At 43.4% G+C, this 18,022-nt stretch overlaps 1 protein-coding gene across 1 annotated transcript; it reads right to left on the bottom strand.

Moving 5' to 3' along the window:
* Positions 1-8,513: 8,513 nt before the first annotated feature.
* Positions 8,514-10,949, bottom strand: GPRIN3 (GPRIN family member 3). Its single transcript, XM_024216925.2, has one exon. The coding sequence runs from the start codon at positions 10,947-10,949 to the stop codon at positions 8,514-8,516; it is 2,436 nt and encodes an 811-aa protein (XP_024072693.2).
* Positions 10,950-18,022: the final 7,073 nt, after the last annotated feature.

Genomic DNA, 18,022 nt, shown 5'->3' with positions numbered 1-18,022 from the left:
TTATACATACCTTGGTATATGGTAAGAAAAAAAGCCCCTCTCTTTTTAAAAGTTAGAAACAGTGTACTGTACTGTAATATTTCCCCCACATATGGATAATATAAACATAAGCTAATATTTTTTCTGCATAGGGAAGAAGTCCATCATTCAGTTATAATTTCAAAGCCATCACCACACCAGTATAGACAGTATTTTGATTGCTAGAGAGTTTAGTTTGTTAGTTTACCCACATTTGTTACCACACCACTGGTAACAATGAGCGCTCTGGTGTTAAGGATACCGTTTTTTATTTTGTCTACACTACTCCTGACTTGTCTGTCTTTTCAACTGACTTTGGATCACCTTCCTCTCACTTACGACTGGAGTTTATTCAATAACTCCAAGACTCTGGGCACTTTTCAACAGACTGCTTCTGCTTTTTCACCATGGGATTGATCCTGCCAAGGTGCTCAGTGGTCAAGGGACATTAAGTGTGCTCAGCACTGCCCAGCAGATTCTCAGCACGTTTCAGAACTCAGCCCTAAAACAAGGGAACACTGACATCGTGGGCTTTGTTAAATTTCCCAATTAAAGGCCAATGGGAAATCAATGGGAGTCTTTCTAGTGATCTCGATAAGGTTTGGATCAGGCACTAAATCTGTAGTCATGTATCTTGGTACATTTATTTTTAATGTTGCCAATGACACGTAATAATGGAGAATAAATCCCAAACGGATTAGTTAAAAATGAATGCTAATGATAACACTAACAACAACTTTAGAGAGCACACTCACTTTCCCCACATCCCTAGGACATACTTTGCCTGCGGGTTTGTTTCACAAGACCCATGCGTAACAGGGGTAACCAACAACAGATTGACACTTTTCACCTCTGGTGCTGCCAGTTAGTTTTACCAGTTAGGTTTCACGACAACAGCATTTATATGCATCAGCGAAACAATGTCTAGGAATGTACAATACCCGGGACTATTGCAGATACAGATTCTTTATTTCAGAATAAGCCAATGGCAAAAATAAAATGAACCAGTATATTCCTGGATACAGGATTTGGGGAGCCCCTAGTAAAGCCCATATCACTCAATTTCTCCTCTTTGCTCTTTCCCCCATTTTTCTCATCCCTTCTCTCCTCTTCTATGATAAGAGGGAAGGAATAGGTGGTGGATCATCCTTCCTTGAGAGAGGGGAGGGTCATATTTCTTTCCACCCGCCACTCGTAGGTTGGTTGCCAGAATGAGTCCTGCCTGCGTGGTCTTTTCCCAGAGTGGGCTAGCAGAAAGCACACAGATCTTCAATCTACTGGCTCTGCCTAAGCCAATGCAAAGCTAACAGAACCCGGATCAATGACCTCAGACAACAGCAGACTCCATAGATCTTAGGGACTATCCTGCAAATTGCCTGAGTCGGGGGTTCCCCTGGGCTTTATGTTTCATGGATCCTAAAAACTGGCTCAGGTTCCCAATCTAGAAAAATATAGTGTTCCTAAGGTCAAGATGGAAACAACCTTTCTATTTCCATTAACTCCACTTGTCCCAAATCCATCTGGCCACTTATAGCTTTCCAAGAGACACACCAACATGGACCTTGTTCCCTTTCCTGTGACTGGTTTCCACATTTTCTTTTTCCTACAGCAACTTAAATACAAGGGTTGCTTCAATCTGTTACTCTACCTTCAGTTTCAAATTGCAACTGGGGGCTTTTCAGACAGTTTTACCCATAGGAAAGACATCTGTCGTTCAGTTTCACTTTACATTTGGACCATCTTTTCACCATTCTGTATGGTATTCCTTCATATTATTAACCATTTAATTGCTGCAGTGTGGTTTTGGGTCACAGGGCAAGGGGAGTGTAGGGTGTGTGTGTGACGGCAAACAGGACTTTTTAGTATTTTCTTTCATCCCACCAGGCCGATTACACTTCTGATTTTGACACCAACATGGCTGAAAGCAAGAACAAGTTTTCACAGCCAGTGGGAGGACAGCTACATAATCATATTCCTTGCTCAGCTCCATGACGTGTCAGCGCTGCCCCAAGCATAAGGTTCCTTTTGCTGATAGTGAAATCTCCAGTAGCTCCAACAAGGTTCATTTCAAACATGGTTGTCTAGATAGCTTATGCAGGAGAAAGCTTAAACCTGGCATTTAGTTATCAAGTTGCTTAAATTCTGTCCTAATAGAGCGAAGTAAAAATATAGACTAGTTTACATGAGCTGTGCTGGTGTTTATTGACTCTTTTTGACACATTATTGCTTGGCTTTGAATGCATTTCAGCAGGCGGTTGTGCCCACATACAGTTTCACTGACATTTCTGAGTTTATCTTTAAACAACATTTTTAAGGATCATTCTGTCGTTATGTTCTGCTGACCACCTCAGTCTTTCCGCAGATGCCTGAGCAGTCTTTTGGATGCAGCCTGGCAGTCTCGCTTTTTTAGTTTCAGTTTATAAAATGTATTGGCGATACTTTACTTAGAGAGGTTGTTCAGTTGTGATGAGGGATGGATAGGCTGGTGAATGTTACAACTAGAAACAGCTGCAGGGAATTAAGACAGATCTTGCTGATTCCTCATGAAGCAAAACAATTGTTTTACTCAGTTCATCTACGTGTTCATCCGTCGTCATTAAGCGCCAAGCAAATTTTGGTCTAAATAGAGCAAACTGAGCCCAGATTTTCAAAATATTTTTTGGGAGTGGGCTGCAGCATGAAGTCAATGGAACTCTGTAAATATCCATAGCCACTGATTGCCCCTAGGACACTCTGAACCATACATGTATATGCTCATATTAACAAGTTTGTACAGGGACAATTCAGACTAGAATGAACCACAAAAGTTTATAACAAGGGGAATAATAGAGGAAGGGACAAAAGGCTCCACAATTGACATCACTTCACAGGGTATCAGGCAGGGCTACAGCTGATGAGGGTGTGAGCAGAATTGAGCTGAAGTCACAAGAATAAACAGCACAAAGGCTTAAACCTGAACATGAAACAACAAACACTGCAGCAAATATTGGGAACCTCTTCGGTGCCAACACAGACACAAACGTGGTAAGAGATGCCATACCTGTCAACTCGCCTTACCAAACAATACTGTCAACATTTAATTCCAAGCAAAAATCCACATGAAATTCACAATGCTAGGAGGGGATGGAAAGAGACAAAAAGTACGTCCTTGACAGACGTATAAAGGAAGAATCCCTATATGTGTAAGCCTAAATTCAGCAGCAAGTTTGGAGGTCACTTAAAGTAATGTGAGATGACAGGGTGAAGGAATGGAATCAGAATGTATTGTAAGCCTGAAAAGATGCCAAAAATAAAGTTAAGAATCAATTCAGTACTGAACTTAGAAATAATAACTTTTAATTAAACTAGGCTAAAATATTATATAAGCTTTATGGGATTGAAGTCTCCTTTGGGGATGAAAAGGGCCCCAAAGCTGACATACCCACAAATTTTGGTTCCATCAATGAAAAGGTAATTACCTCAGGGCTGTTTTTGAGAAGAGCATTGCAGTACCTTTACATTTTGTACGTATAACATGATCTACAGTATAAGAAGGTATGTGGCATTGCGGACAGGAATAAATGACCACCACCAGTCCTAGTCAGTTTTTGGTGGAAGCAAAATAATTCCTATTTAACAGTCATTCTCGGTGGGAGTGCAAAAACCAAATCCACAGAGCCACACAGTGTTGAAGACAGGATTTTCTACAAATCACAGCAATTTCCCCCAAATATCCCACATACGGTAGTGGACAGGGTAGGAAAATTAGTGGGAAATAAATGCTCAAGCTTGGAGAATATTGCTCATCTTGCAAATGTGGGAACATACATTGGAAACACGATTGTATATCACGCTTTTGGGGAAATAGTCACTATGCTACCATTTATTAGCCGATGCTATTTACTACTACTCTAATATTATAAACACAGTAAAGACTGTCTCAAAGGCTTCTGCTGCTGCACGGTAATGATTTCAAATTTACAATACAAGGGATTATAACGAGTGCCATGTAAAATGTGAACTATGCACAGGATAATTAAATGGAATGGCCTTAATGAAAGGCAGCAACAGAACTGTGAACCTATTGGAAAAAAAAAGATTTAAACAAGAAGTCAGGAGGAAAAAAATCAAGACAGTGTGTAAACAAATAGACCCAGATGAGCCATATGGCCTCTTTCTACCTCAAAATATTACTGTGTGTCATTAACGACCAAGTCCAAGATTTTCAAACGTGATTTACACAAGGCAGGTGCTCAGCCCTTTCTGAGAATCAGCTCCCTTTACACTGACGCAAGTTAGGCACCGAGACCCACCAGCTACTTTTGAAAATCTTGGCTAAAATATTGTAGTGCGAGTGACCGTGTACTCTCATTAGCCATGGGTAAATCTAGGTAAGCACTATTTCATATTTTTTCCACATACAGCCTATATTGCCTGTATGCACACACCACTTATTTTCAGTGCACACAGCTGGAAAAAAAAATTAAATGCCAGTAAAAATCGGTCTATTTCTTCCTCTCTCACTTCTTGTTTTGTGCTCAAAAGCCATGTCTGTTTAGGTCACTTCTTCCCCAGATTGACAGTGTCGCACTTGGATCTCCACTCTTATCTTCGTTCTGTGCCTCAGGAGTTTGAAATCAACGGCAAAGTCATCAGACTTATGTTAAAGGTACTGAGACTTCCTGTGCTAGCCCCAACATGTAAAATGAAAAGTGGGGGAGGGGTCAAGGCCTACAGACACTGCTGGGAACACCCAAAATAGCATCTGATAAATATTGTAAGCTGCACTCGGAAGCAGGTAAAATACCCCTTTCTTAGCGAGAAAGCTCTTATTTGGGAGAGATGTATGACAAAGTTCTTAATACCTTTCCTCTCACAAGATGCTATACTCTATACGTATCAGTGATCCAAAGCACACTGACGTCACTAGGAATCTTTCCATTGACTTCATGGGTTTTTGCATCAGGCCCTGGTTGAGTCTGAATGCCAAAACTGAAGGTGGGGAAATACTTTCCATAAAAAATGAGGATAACATACAAAACATAACGGTGACGCAAGATAACAGCTCTGCTCTCTAATTGCAATGCATCAGAATTCATGTGTTTTTAACTGGGCTGTTATTTTCAGGGTTAAAAAGGCAGCGGGTTGCAGAACCACAGCTTATTACAAATGATGAACTCCTTTTATCATCAGTGTATTAGGATAATGTCAAAATGGCTTGCTTTGCAGAAAGGCAAACAAGCAGCAAGACTAGGATAAGACATCCTGCTGGCTAAAGTCCAACAGCACAGCTGGCCGCTGGAGCCCCAGAACTCGGCCAGGATCAAAACGCAAAACTTTACAAATCACAAAATAAAACTTAAAAAACAACCACTTTTCCCTCAGGGGACATTAATGCATTACCCAATGAAGAGCGGAATAAACCATTTCTTTTCACTCATTTGGAGTGATCCTGCAACTCTGCCTCACCAAACTTCTCACAAGTTATGTGGTCATCCTGAACGTCTGTAATATGCAAGACTATTACCCTGGGATCATTTATACATAGAGGGTCAGATCCTTAAGATGGTGTAAATCGACATAGTTCCATTGACTTCAATGAAGCCGCTCCAATTTACACCAGTGGAGTATTTGGTCCCTTAAGTTTGTTATCCTGCATGATTTCAGTATATGCATTTACATGATGGCAAATAGGTGGTAGTACGTGTACATATAGATCGTTGTGTTGCATTGGTTATTCTGCACATGACAGTGTAAGGACGTGTATGACACGAATTACACTGCACTATCACAAGAGCAGAGTTGTTACCTTGAGTCACCATTGTATTTTGGATAGTAGCCCTGTATTTTGTGGAAAGTACTTGCTACCTTTGAGTTCTGGTATTCAGCTCACTAAGGGCTTGATTCTGCACTGGTTTGCCACTGCTTACGATGGGTGCGGGAACGGGCCACAACAGTGGTATAAATCATACCTTCATATGGAATGGGAGTTTTGCTTGAACAGGACTGCAGCACTGGGCCCGTACCAGATTTTAGTTACAGTCTGTTCTACCTTGAACCATAGCAGAGGATGACTAGAAACATTCCGATCTAGTTCCAATAATGCTGCATGCACAGTATATTGTGTCTGTATATATTAAACTAGACACACCCGTTTGAAAGACACATGGGGCCAAACCCTTAGAGGGTGTAAGACTGGCATACATCCATTAACTTGGATGAAGTTATGCCAATTTCCACCTGCTGTGAATCTGGTCCATGAAGATTAGAGCTGAAATAATTCCAAGTGAATACTTTACTCAACTAATTTAGCCTCCAATGGTATGTCTACACTGCAATTAAAAACCTGCAGCTGGCCTGTGCCTGCTGACTTGGTTTCTTGGGGCTCGGGCTAAGGGGCTGTTTAATGCCAGTGTAGATGTTTGGGCTTGGGCTGGAGCCCGGGCTCTAGGACTTGCTGAGGTGGGAGGGTCCCAGAGCTTGGGCTGCAGCCTAAGCCCAAACATCTACACTGTCATTAAACAGCCCCTTAGCCCGAGCCAGTTGGTATGGGCCAACCGCGGCTGTCTTATTGCATTGTAGACATGCAGCAAGTAGATCAGAATTTTCACAGGTTTATTCAAATTCTTTGAATTTGTTCAGCATATAGTTATCTCTTTACTTTATGAATTGATTGCTTACAGTTTGCAGTGAATATTTATTAGGGGCTGTGTTGGCTAATTGGGGTTCTTCTCTCTGACCAGTTGAGCAGCACTTTTAGGATCAAGAGGAAGTGTCTGAAAACGCTCCTGAGGCTCTGACTCTCTCAAGGACAGGTAACAGTTTAGGGAGAGGTAACAGGTCTCTCAGACCTTGCTGGAGGCATTGTTCCTATACTAGTTAGACCTCTGTGAAATTTACTAGCTTGGTGAGGATTATAAATATATTTTTTTCTCATCACTGCTATAAAAAGTAATGCATGACTGTGCTTGGTCCTACTTGCCAAGGTGCAGTCAGATCTATGGCTGGCTGATTTAACTGCTTCTGTTCCTCACTTCGTTTTGTCTGTTGGAACCCTTTCCCCTGCAGGGACAAGCCATGTCCAACTGTATATAAAATTTACTACTTCTAAGTACTCGTGTGTAAATTTAACGTTTGTTATTTACGAGCACTTGGGCGTGCAAGCTTGGAATTCATTTCCCATGAACATCTGTGTAAAACAACTGCATTCATGTTAAGTATCAGGGGGTAGCCGTGTTAGTCTGTATCTACAAAAACAACAAGGAGTCTGGTGGCATCTTAAAGACTAACTTAAATCTGTTAGTCTTTAAGGTGCCACCAGATTCCTTGTTGTTTTTGCATTCATGTTAGAGAAACACGATCAAATTACTTGGAATCTGCAAGTTCATGGCTAAGGGCCCAATGCTGCAAGCGCTCCACAGGAGGCGCTCCCATAGAGTTGCAGGACTGGGCAATAATTTATCTGTATGTTTGTGGCTAATTCTTCAAGCCCTCCCAGTTTGGAATTCCTACCAACTTGCAGGCTTGAGAGACAATATGGGCTCAAGTCAGTTTTTACATGTTCAGAATCTGAGCCGGATCTCTCCCCCTGGAGTTTGGAACAAAGATTTACCAACACACAAAAAGGTGACTTGCGGTCAGATGCAAGTAACTGTACAGTAGAGAATCTAACATGTTTCTGTGGAAGCTAGAATGATTTGAAAACTCATATTTGATTTGCTCACCATTCTTCTCTTTGGAAAGAATATGCCTGAAAGCTCTTTTCTATTAAAATAAACAGAATTGTAAAAGGACTACAGAGCATTCCTCATAATTACCTCTCTACTTCTGAATTTTAATGGCTAGCTCTAGCGATTCCCCTCATCAACAGTTATCTTTTATTAGTTAATGCTGGGATTTCCTAACAAACCTAATGGTGCTAGGAAACCAAATGTTGTTATATTTCAAGGGGAGACGAGCACTTACCTACCTTGGTGTCTTTTAAAAATTCCCCTTTTATATGTTGTTATCACTGAAAGCTATTAACCCCTTATTCCTTTCATGCACTTAACTCAATGCAGATTTTTTAAAAGAAATTTGTATTTGTTAGTATTGGAGAGTATGTGTGTGTTTACAGCTATTTAAGGTTAGTTTAATTAAAAAGAACAACCACCATCACACCTTAGGCTAGTCCTTGTGATACAACAAAGATCACTTTTGATAAACACTTAAGCTGTTCTTCTCTCTGCCTCGTGTCTTGTCAGGAGATCCCATTCTTATTGCAGTAGGTTGGCAATTTAAAATTGTGCTTTTGCGAAGTGCCTCGCTTTTCATTTGACAGTAGACTGGGTGAGGGTCTACTACGGAAATAACATAGGGGTGATACTTCATCCAGGGACAATGTAGTGACTATTCTGAAAATTTCAGGTAAGAATTTCCACGGTCACTGCATCATAATCCCAGATAATACAACTGAGCAATGGGGTTTCTTTCCACCTTTGGGGGAGGGGTTGTCCCTGTGGACACACAAACCCCTGTCAGTCTAACACAGAAGAAGGAGCAGGTCGGACACAGCAGTTAGGTCGCCTAAAGTTCTGCAGCATGGACTGGAACACATTATGCTGCCTCCCTTTAAGTTTCTTATTTGAAGACGTCTCCGAGGAAATCGATTTCCGGTTCTGGGTGCTTTGTGCCCTGATCAGTTTCTCATGTTCTCGTATTTGTCTTTGTAAGTGATTTTGGATAGCGATCCCCAGTGACTCTGGGTCTAGCGAAGCACCATACACCTCCCATGTCATGCCTTGTTCATCCCACACAACATCTCTGATGTGCTTGGATTGCTGCACCTGTACGTTTGCCTCCGTGGCCACCGTGGGCTTTTTCTTCTTTTCCCCAAGACGTGGCAGTAATGGAGCAGAGGCAGGAACAGCTGTTGGTTCCTTCCTGGCTTCACTGGCCTTGCTAATTTGATCTGGTGGAGCTGTTGGGGTCCCCAGCCTATGGGTGTCGTGGGTAGAATTCATATTCAACTCAGGTGTAAATCCAGCTTGCAGACTCAGGCTGCTGGACTTCTTTGCCTGATTAGTTTCTTCCAACATTTTATCCTGCTCCGTTTTAACTGTGCCTGGTGCATACACCTTCATAGAGCCAGCAGCAGCTCCAGTATTGGTGTTAACTCCTCCTTTAGAATCAAGCAACATTAGCTTTTCTTCCTTCTTTGTCTTTCTCTCCGTTTTGACATTAGCCGGACTGATTCGCACTTCATCAACACTTTGGAATGGCGAAGGCTTTCTATCAGTGCTGTTACCAGCTGCGCTGCACAGGGTCTCCGTCTGCTCAGTTCCATGGGATACACTACTGTGTCCAGGTGACTGGTTACTTTCTGAATCACTGACTTGGTGTGGAAAGTTGTTGCTGGCTTCTGGGACTGCTGCAAATGGAGACGGGTGGGGTTCACCATCACCAGACTCTTGAGGTGCTGCAGGCTGATTACTGATGTTAACCGTAATCTGGTAAACAGGTTTTGCCTTCAGTAAGACTGCAGCATCTGATGGTAGCTGAGGAATGTCTGTGCTGTCTCTGGCCAAGCAGGCTACTCGTGTTTCTGCCCCGTCAGCAGGTGTTCCTTGGGTGTTCCCGGCTCCTTGTGGGCATGGACAGGCAGGTGTTGTGCTACCTGACAGCACTGGACAGATGGTGTCAGGTGGGTCTCCCTGATAATTTTGCAGTTTGGCAGGCTGAGCTTTCACTGTATCCATCCCTGCTGTCAGAGCACACACTTCTGGTATGATACCAGGACACAAGGCTGGCTTTTGGAGTGATGCAAAGTTGTCAGCAAGTTCTGACTGGTTCTGCCCACCAGCACTCTGATAAATGATGTGCAATTGCTCCTTTGCCTCCGAAGGAGGATTCCCCTTGAAGAATGCAGCAAGGATACTTGGGCTGGTGGAAGCGGATTTGCTCTCCATACTGGCCACTGCCTGAACCTCAGCATCACGCCACGTCCTGTGTACTGCCTCCCGAGTTAAAGATGTGCTCTCAGGCTGGACTGTCATTGTACTTGCTTCTCTGAACCTGGAGAGCTGAGGCAGCACTGGTCCTGTTTTCTCCGTCTCTGCCTTGCACACGGGTGGTGTCCCCTCAAAACTGGATGGTGGCAAAGCCTCATTGCTCTGTGCAAGTGCAGTCCTAAAAGTGGGACAGGATTTCACATCATTTGCAGCCCTTACCTCGGATTCTGAATAAACCTGCGGCCTGATCCCCAGATCAGGAATAGCTTCAAAGTCCCTCACTGGAGTAGCTGCCAGAGAGAAGCCAGGGTCATTTATTTCCACTGCTTTTTCTTTTTCCAGGTCTATTCTTTGCAGGGTATTTGCTTGAGAAGAATGGTGACAGGACTCACTACCCTTGATAGTGTTGTCTGGGGAAGGATAATTTAACTCCTGAAGTTCTGCCGGATCATTCATCCTACAGACCTTCACTGCACAGTCATCAACTTGTGCCAGTGACCTTATCCTTGGTAGGTCACTTTGTAGAAGCTGGTTGGAATTGTGGGTAGCTGGCATCTTATCCGTTGCATGCCCAGCTGCACAGGTTCTTGCTACAATCTGTGCTTGCACTGTGGAGTCACTGCTGCCCCTCTGCTCCGAGTTACTGGCCGATTCTGTACATGCAGGAGGCACTTCTTCAGCTTGGCTGAAGGACCCAGGCAAAAACATGTCTGGCTGGCTAGTATCATCCCCACAGAGGTGCTCATCCCCTTGAATGTCGGAAACTACAGTACAGTTCAGGTCAAACAAGCAAACTCCAGCAGATTCAGCCGTGGTGTAAGAAATGCCATTACTGCTTCTCTCTAGGCTTGCTTGTTTGTGCTGGTGCTTAGTGGATTGCGGATCTCCCAGGCAATCTCTCTCTTCAGAAGCGGCAACCAACAAAAGTTTGGCAGACCTCAGAGGATCTGGTACCGTCCCCATGGAATTTCTCGGAGCTGTAGCTTGCAGTCAGCTTCCTCCAGCAATACTCTTGCAGAGCAGTGTTTGTATCAAGGGGATCGTGGTCAGGAACAACTTTCCCTTAGAGCCAATCTGTTAAAGAAGGAAACACAGCGTTAACAGCAATCAGATTTAAGCAGGGAAAATACCCAATTTAGATACTTTTTAATATTTAAGGGAGATGTTCAAAGGCACAAAGGGCTGTTAGGTGCTTGACTCACACTGAGTCAATGGGAGTTGGGCTCCTAACTCCTCTTTGTGCCTTGGAAAACCGTCCCCCAAGTAATTTTTCACTTGCAGCATAAAAACTATTTGAATTTCAAATATTTTTCATATGATTATTTCCAAGGTAGGATCGTGAAGCAGAGGTAGCCATTAGCCACAAATGCATCAAAATCTGCCCTTCTTGTTGAAAATGTTATGGAAAAGATGATCAGTAAATTAGAAAAGAATAAGAATGTTGTGCACTCATTTAGTCATGTGATTGACCTGGCACCTAACGCTGATTAAAAAAAAAAAAAAAAAAAAAGGGGAAGTGGGATCTGTGTTGATGCTTTGTGGAAAATATTCTGCAGTCAGAATTCAATAAATAACGTTAAGTAATGCAAAGCTAGAGATACAATAACCTTCAGAAAGGAAGTTTGGTCCCATGGCTGGGGGCTAGCCTGGGACATGGGAAATCCAGGTTCAAATTCCTGTTATGTGCCGGACTTCCTATGTGACCCTGAGCAAGCCACTAAATCTCTCTCTGTGCCTTGGTTCCCCATCTGTAAAATGGGGTTAATACTTCTCTAACCTCACCGATGTGTGGAGGACCAATACACTAAAGATTGTGAGGTGCTTTATAGTGCAATAGAAGTATTGAAGATGGACAGGCATCTGTGGCAAGTTTCTAGTACCTTCAGACTAATATTTGTGAAGTAAAACCTGGCTGCTAAAATGAACTGCTGAACGAAATACTATGGACTAATGTTAAGAAAAACACCAGAACTGATTCTGGCTGTGCTACTGGAAGTACTATGTATACTTATGTTCATAAAGGAAAACGATTCCGCATTTATAATCTTCCAGAAGCATTCTTGACAAAATGTACTAAACTGATTTACGAACTACAGGCAGATCCTGTATATACATCTGTTTGCCCACTGCTGAAGTGTAGCCATTTGTCAGGAGAAACGCAGCTAAACTGAGCACCACCGGAGAACAGGAGATCAAGAAGAAAACCTTTTCCAAATGAAACGGGGGGGGGGGGGGGGGGGGGAATTTTAGACAGAGGGAGCAGAATTATCCGGGTAACTCTCATTTTGAACTCGGAACACATTTTAAAATGTACTTTTAGAGTGGGATTCTCAAAAAAGCTCAGCGTTGGCCAAACTTTGCTCCCACTGAAGTCATTGGTAACAGTCCTATTGACGACAATGGAAGCAGAGCTAGATCAACGGTGAGCACTTGGGAAAATCCCTGCCTTGTTCTTTTACCTCGTGGGTTGTCTGTGTCTCCCAGAAGGCTTTCATTTCAAAGCCTCTCCCACATCTCCACTGCCAGTGGAGTGCTAGGCTGGGACTCAGGAGACTGGGTTCTATATTTCCATCTCTGCCACTGGCCTGCTAGGTGACCTTGGGCAAGTCATATCACCACTCTGGGACTCAATTTTGCCATCTGTAAAGTGGGGATACTGATACCGATGCCAGCAATGTAAATGTGCACCAACAGACACTGCCCTTTTCAACAAAAGGTCTCATTCTCCCCTCATTTTACACCAGACGTGTATTAGTGAAACTCTGCCACTGACCTCAGTAAAACTCCCCCTGATATGCAGTGCATTGAGAGTGAGGAGAGGCAGGTCCCAGGGGTTTAATGAAAACAAAATCAAAATGAATACAGCAAACCTAGTTTTGTGCATAGGAAAACATGGTGACTCATTAAATATATACCCATCTCATAGAACTGGAAGGGACCCTGAAAGGTCATTGAGTCCAGCCCCCTTCCTTCACTAGCAGGACCAAGTACTGATTTTTGCCCCAGATCCCAAAGTGGCCCCCTCAAGGATTGAGCTCACAACCCTGGGTTTAGCAGGCCAATGCTCAAACCACTGAGCTATCCCTCCCACCTCATTATGAATTCATTAACTTGATGTCCTCCAGATATTCATAATTTATCATTTGAACTCTGTATCTCTAATCTGGCGTGTCTTTGGACTCTACCCGACCAAAAATGTCCTGGGATAAGCCAGCCCTAAAATACCAGGGATATTGAACTTCTTAACAGGAATCTTGCTGCGGAAGCCCATACAAATTCACAAATCAAATTGCTCCAAGGACAACTTCGAATGAGCTGAGCAGGAAGTGGGGAGTTTATATAAAATAAGCCACAAAAACCTCCTTGCGTGAGGCCACAAGTCCTCATTTCTCTGTTGATATAAAGCCAGTAGCCATCACTGTGCATACAATGAAAGTTATCCCAGCTTTAGACAGCAGTAATCGTTCTTAGGCTGTGCCCTGGGGAATGGGCAGGTTTGGCAGCTCCTCTTCCAATGCCCTGCTTCCCACCTCCTTCCCCTTCCAAATATGACCAAAATCAAGGGAGTCAGTGGCAGATAAAACAGACATCCACACAGTTCCTGATCTCATGATGGTAGCAGGGGATCTCCAAAACCTTTGTAAAAACCTACATTTCGTGACAATAAGTTTCAGCATGAATGTTGGATGCAGATTCAGCTATGAACTGTGGGCAAAATGAACATTCAAGGGTTACCTGCATGCAATATTCCCTGGCTGACCTCAGGAATAGACTTGTAGGAGAATGAAAGAGCACAGCAAAACTACAGCCCATGACCTTTTACAGCTCTTCTCCAGCTGAGCAGGTGAAGAACCTTCCCTAACATTACACTGATGGGCACTGGGAGTCCCTTTGGTGGTGTTCAATGCCTTGATTGCTACAGAGTATGTGAGTCTGGCTAGGAGCGTTCGAGACTCTGGAGAGAAGGTAGAGCCTAACTGCGTACTCCAAGGCTGCTGAAAGAGGGTCACTGCTCTCTAAGAATCACAATTAGCATCTCTGACCGCAGAGCCCAGAAGTTACACAAAGGTTCCTCAGGTCTATCAACTGGTCTATGAAGCAAGCAAATGTACTTGCCAGCTCCTCTCGCAGACCCAGTGAAAATTAACAAAGAAAAGGCTGGATTTAAGCACTCCTCCCTCATGATTTGATCATTAGCACACCAGACAGGCTGCACCCATTGGGCTTGATTCTCCTTTGACACTAGAGTAAAAGGAGTCATAACAGAGTAAAGCTGGTCGAGTCAGAAGCAGGACCACTCCTTTCTGCTAGTCAGAGATTTTGTTAGGTTACTTGCTGGTGGAAGGAAGGAGAGAGAAAACTCTTTTCAGTGACAGGCAATGCTCAGATGCAAAATTTTTGGGGCATGGCATGTTATTGAAAACTGAGATTCGGATCCCTAAACCTTCTCACTAGAGTGAGACATGACCCCACAGTCATGGCTTCCAAAAGTTAGGATAAGTTATTTTTTTAAATTGATACAGTATCTAAAAACTGCAACCAGATATATTACATATACTCCATTGTTCTTTCTTATCAGGACTCATGTTAGGACACTTGAGTGGAGCACAATCCCTGAAATAGGAATCCAGAGAAGAGAAGGGGATGATCAGGGATTCACAAGGAGTTTCCTGTCCCCTGTGTTGTGGAGAGGATAATCTGGTCCCTGCTGTGTTCATAGGACTAAATTATTCACTTATTTTGCAGCACGTGAGGGTTTGGTCCATCCTGCCAAATGCTACTGGTACTGATCATAAAATGGCCATAGAGCCTGCCAGTGAGCTACTGAGGGATGGACCACACATATGCAGATGCATATTTCTGGACACTGAAAAGTAAACTCTGTAGAATATTACATAAAGAAAATGTTAGTAGCTTGTATAAATATTTGCACTTGTTGGGTATAACTCACGTGTAGCTCTTCTGCACAGTCTTCCACGTGAATTATGAGCTCTTTCCTAACTTGTATAAATATTTCTCATCTCCTAACCATTATGTATTTGCCTACTGGATGTTCACATACACACACTAGAGGAAACTTGGCAGAAGGATCAGCTTGGCCCACCCGTTTTGAAGGGTACGTTTGATGCATCCCTATATTCAAATCTTTGAAAAAGAGTGAACTTCCCAAAATCAAACACTTGTAGAGAAGCAAAATCTGAATGTTGCAGAGATAGCAGGTTCTAAAAAGCTTCTTCATGCCAAGGCAGGTCTATCAAGTTATATATAATTGGCTCTGTCTGGGCCTCCCACAAGTCCCATTAGCTACAACTAATCAGGAAAGCGATCTTGGAGTCATCGTGGATAGTTCTCTGAAGACGTCCACGCAGTGTGCAGCGGCAGTCAAAAAAGCAAACAGAATGTTAGGAATCATTAAAAAATGGATAGAGAATAAGATGGAGAATATCTTATTGCCCTTATATAAATCCATGGTATGCCCACATTTTGAATACTGCCTACAGATGTGGTCTCCTCATCTCAAAAAAGATATACTGGCATTAGAAAAAGTTCAGAAAAGGGCAACTAAAATGATTAGGGGTTTGGAACGGGTCCCATATGAGGAGAGATTAAAGAGGCTAGGACTTTTCAGCTTGGAAAAGAGGAGACTAAGGGGGGATATGATAGAGGTATATAAAATCATGAGTGATGTGGAGAAAGTGAATAAGGAAAAGTTATTTACTTGTTCCCATAATATAAGAACTAGGGGCCCCCAAATGAAATTAATGGGCAGCAGGTTTAAAACAAATAAAAGGAAGTTCTTCTTCACACAGCGCAGAGTCAACCTGTGGAACACCTTGCCTGAGGAGGTTGTGAAGGCTAGGACTATAACAGGGTTTAAAAGAGAACTAGATAATTTCATGGAGGTTAAGTCCATTAATGGCTATTAGCCAGGATGGGTAAGGAATGGTGTCCCTAGCCTCTGTTTGTCAGAGGGTGGTGATGGATGGCAGGAGAGAGATCACTTGATCATTACCTGTTAGGTTCACTCCCTCTGGGGCACCTGGCATTGGCCACTGTCGGTAGACAGGATACTGGGCTGGATGGTCTGACCCAGTATGGCCGTTCTTATGTTCAGCTGAGAACTTCCCTCCAAAAAGGTGAGATTCCTTCCTATCTTTGAAACCATCAAAGAAATTGCTTCTGAATGAAGCATACAAGCAAATTCCCAGGGATCTGCGAAAGTGAAGTGCAAATACACTAGCACCTATAAAAATAGCATTGGAAAGTTGGTTTTATTCTATTCATTCAAATGACCCCTCAAGTGGTGATCACTAAAACTATACTCCACTGCCTATCCCAGGGATAGCCACTGCAGAGGGACAAGATCCTGACCTCAGTTACCTCCAGGACGCCTTGTTGACTTCACGGGGGTAAGAGAACTTAACACAGACATTTCACTTAACCTCAGAACAGTAAATACATTTAATTAGGCTCAGGTTGTGGAGACTTGATTCATGTTCGTGAGCACTGGTTCATGGGAATAGTTCCAGGGAAGTCAATGAGAATACTCCTGTGAGGAAGTGCCCCCCGAAATGAGTGATGGCTCCACAATCTGGCCCTTTTCTAATAGGCCAGGTTGTCAAACAGTACCTTACCCCTCAAGTCGTTCTGCTGACATCTGTGGAACTGCTGAAGGAGTAGGTGAGGTACAGAAGCAGAAACTGGCCCTCTGATCTGTCAAACTGGCTGCTCTCCATCTATTGTAACAAAGGCTATACAGGAACGCTGATACTCGTCACAGCCTACCCAGAGTGATGATCACTTCGCTGCTCCAGTTGCATATGGCAGGCAGGAGTATTATTTCTATCGACAGTACTGGGGAGACCTCTTGGACAACACTGTATCTTTTCTGTTTCTGGGCACTCAAGAGCAGAAAGGAGGATCTTGAAGGGGAGCCACAATCATCTGCTAGAATGACAACCGAGATCAATGAACTAATTTATAAGGAAAGGCTAATTAACAACTGGGGAAAAACTGACTCTGCTATCACCAAATGGGAACTATTTTGCTATCTAATTTAGGCAAGGGTCAAATTCTCCACTCAGGGTACGCCTATACTGTGATAAATGACACAGATGTGGCTGGCCTAGGTCAGTGGACTCAGGTTCATGGCTTTATTGCTGCGGGGCTATAAAACTGCAGTGTAGACATTCGGGGTTGGGCTGGAGACCAGGCTCTGAGACCCTGACCCTTGTGGAGTCTCAGAGCTCAGACTCCAACCTGAGCCTGAAAGTCTACATTGCAATTTTTAGCCCCGTAGCCAGAGTCCTGCAAGCCCGTGTCATCTGACCTGGGCTCTGAGACTCAGGCCTGGTCTACGCTGGAGGGATGGTGGGGGGGGGGAGAATCGATCTATGTTACGCAACTTCAGCTACGTTATTCACGTAGCTGAAGTCAACGTACTTAGATCTACTTACCGTGGTGGCTTCACTGCGGTAAGTCGACGGCTGATGCTCTCCCGTCGACTCTGCATGCGCCTCTTGCCCTGGTGGAGTACCGGAGTCGACGGGAGAGCGCTCGGCAGTCGACTTATTGCGTCTAGACCAAATGCCATAAATCAACTCACGCTGGATCGATCGCTGCCCGTTGATCCAGCAGGTAATGTAGACAAGCCCTCAGCACCACGGGTTTTTTTATTGCAGTGTTGACATACTCTCACTTACTCTGGGGAAACCCCACTGAAGCCAATGGGCGTGCACAAGTGTAAACGAAAGCAGAACTTGAACCAAGCTATTTATATTGTCAGAGAATAACAAACCAACAGGAACTATAGTATGACAGTTCAAAATCAGAAGCAAAGAGAAACTTTATGTAAAGGAGACCAAATGAACTGTGGAAGTTATCTTTGTTACTGCTTGCAAGCACAGGTTGACCCTGGGATCCTTGAATAAACTATGTGTAGACTGTCTGACTGGCACTGCAGTAAAAAATTCACACTGACAAACAAAACCTATGGCAAGCAAACAGCCATTGGAGGAAATATGAAAATAAAACCC

Source organism: Terrapene carolina, unplaced genomic scaffold (assembly GCF_002925995.2).
Source record: "Terrapene carolina triunguis isolate 2854851 unplaced genomic scaffold, T_m_triunguis-2.0 Scaffold789, whole genome shotgun sequence".
Lineage (NCBI taxonomy): Eukaryota > Metazoa > Chordata > Testudines > Emydidae > Terrapene > Terrapene triunguis.
This window is presented reverse-complemented; position numbering and strand designations above follow the sequence as displayed.

Bases quoted from the DNA above. Each gene is read 5' to 3' on its own strand.
- GPRIN3 (XM_024216925.2), bottom strand. From the start codon at position 10,949: ATGGGGACGGTACCAGATCCTCTGAGGTCTGCCAAACTTTTGTTGGTT.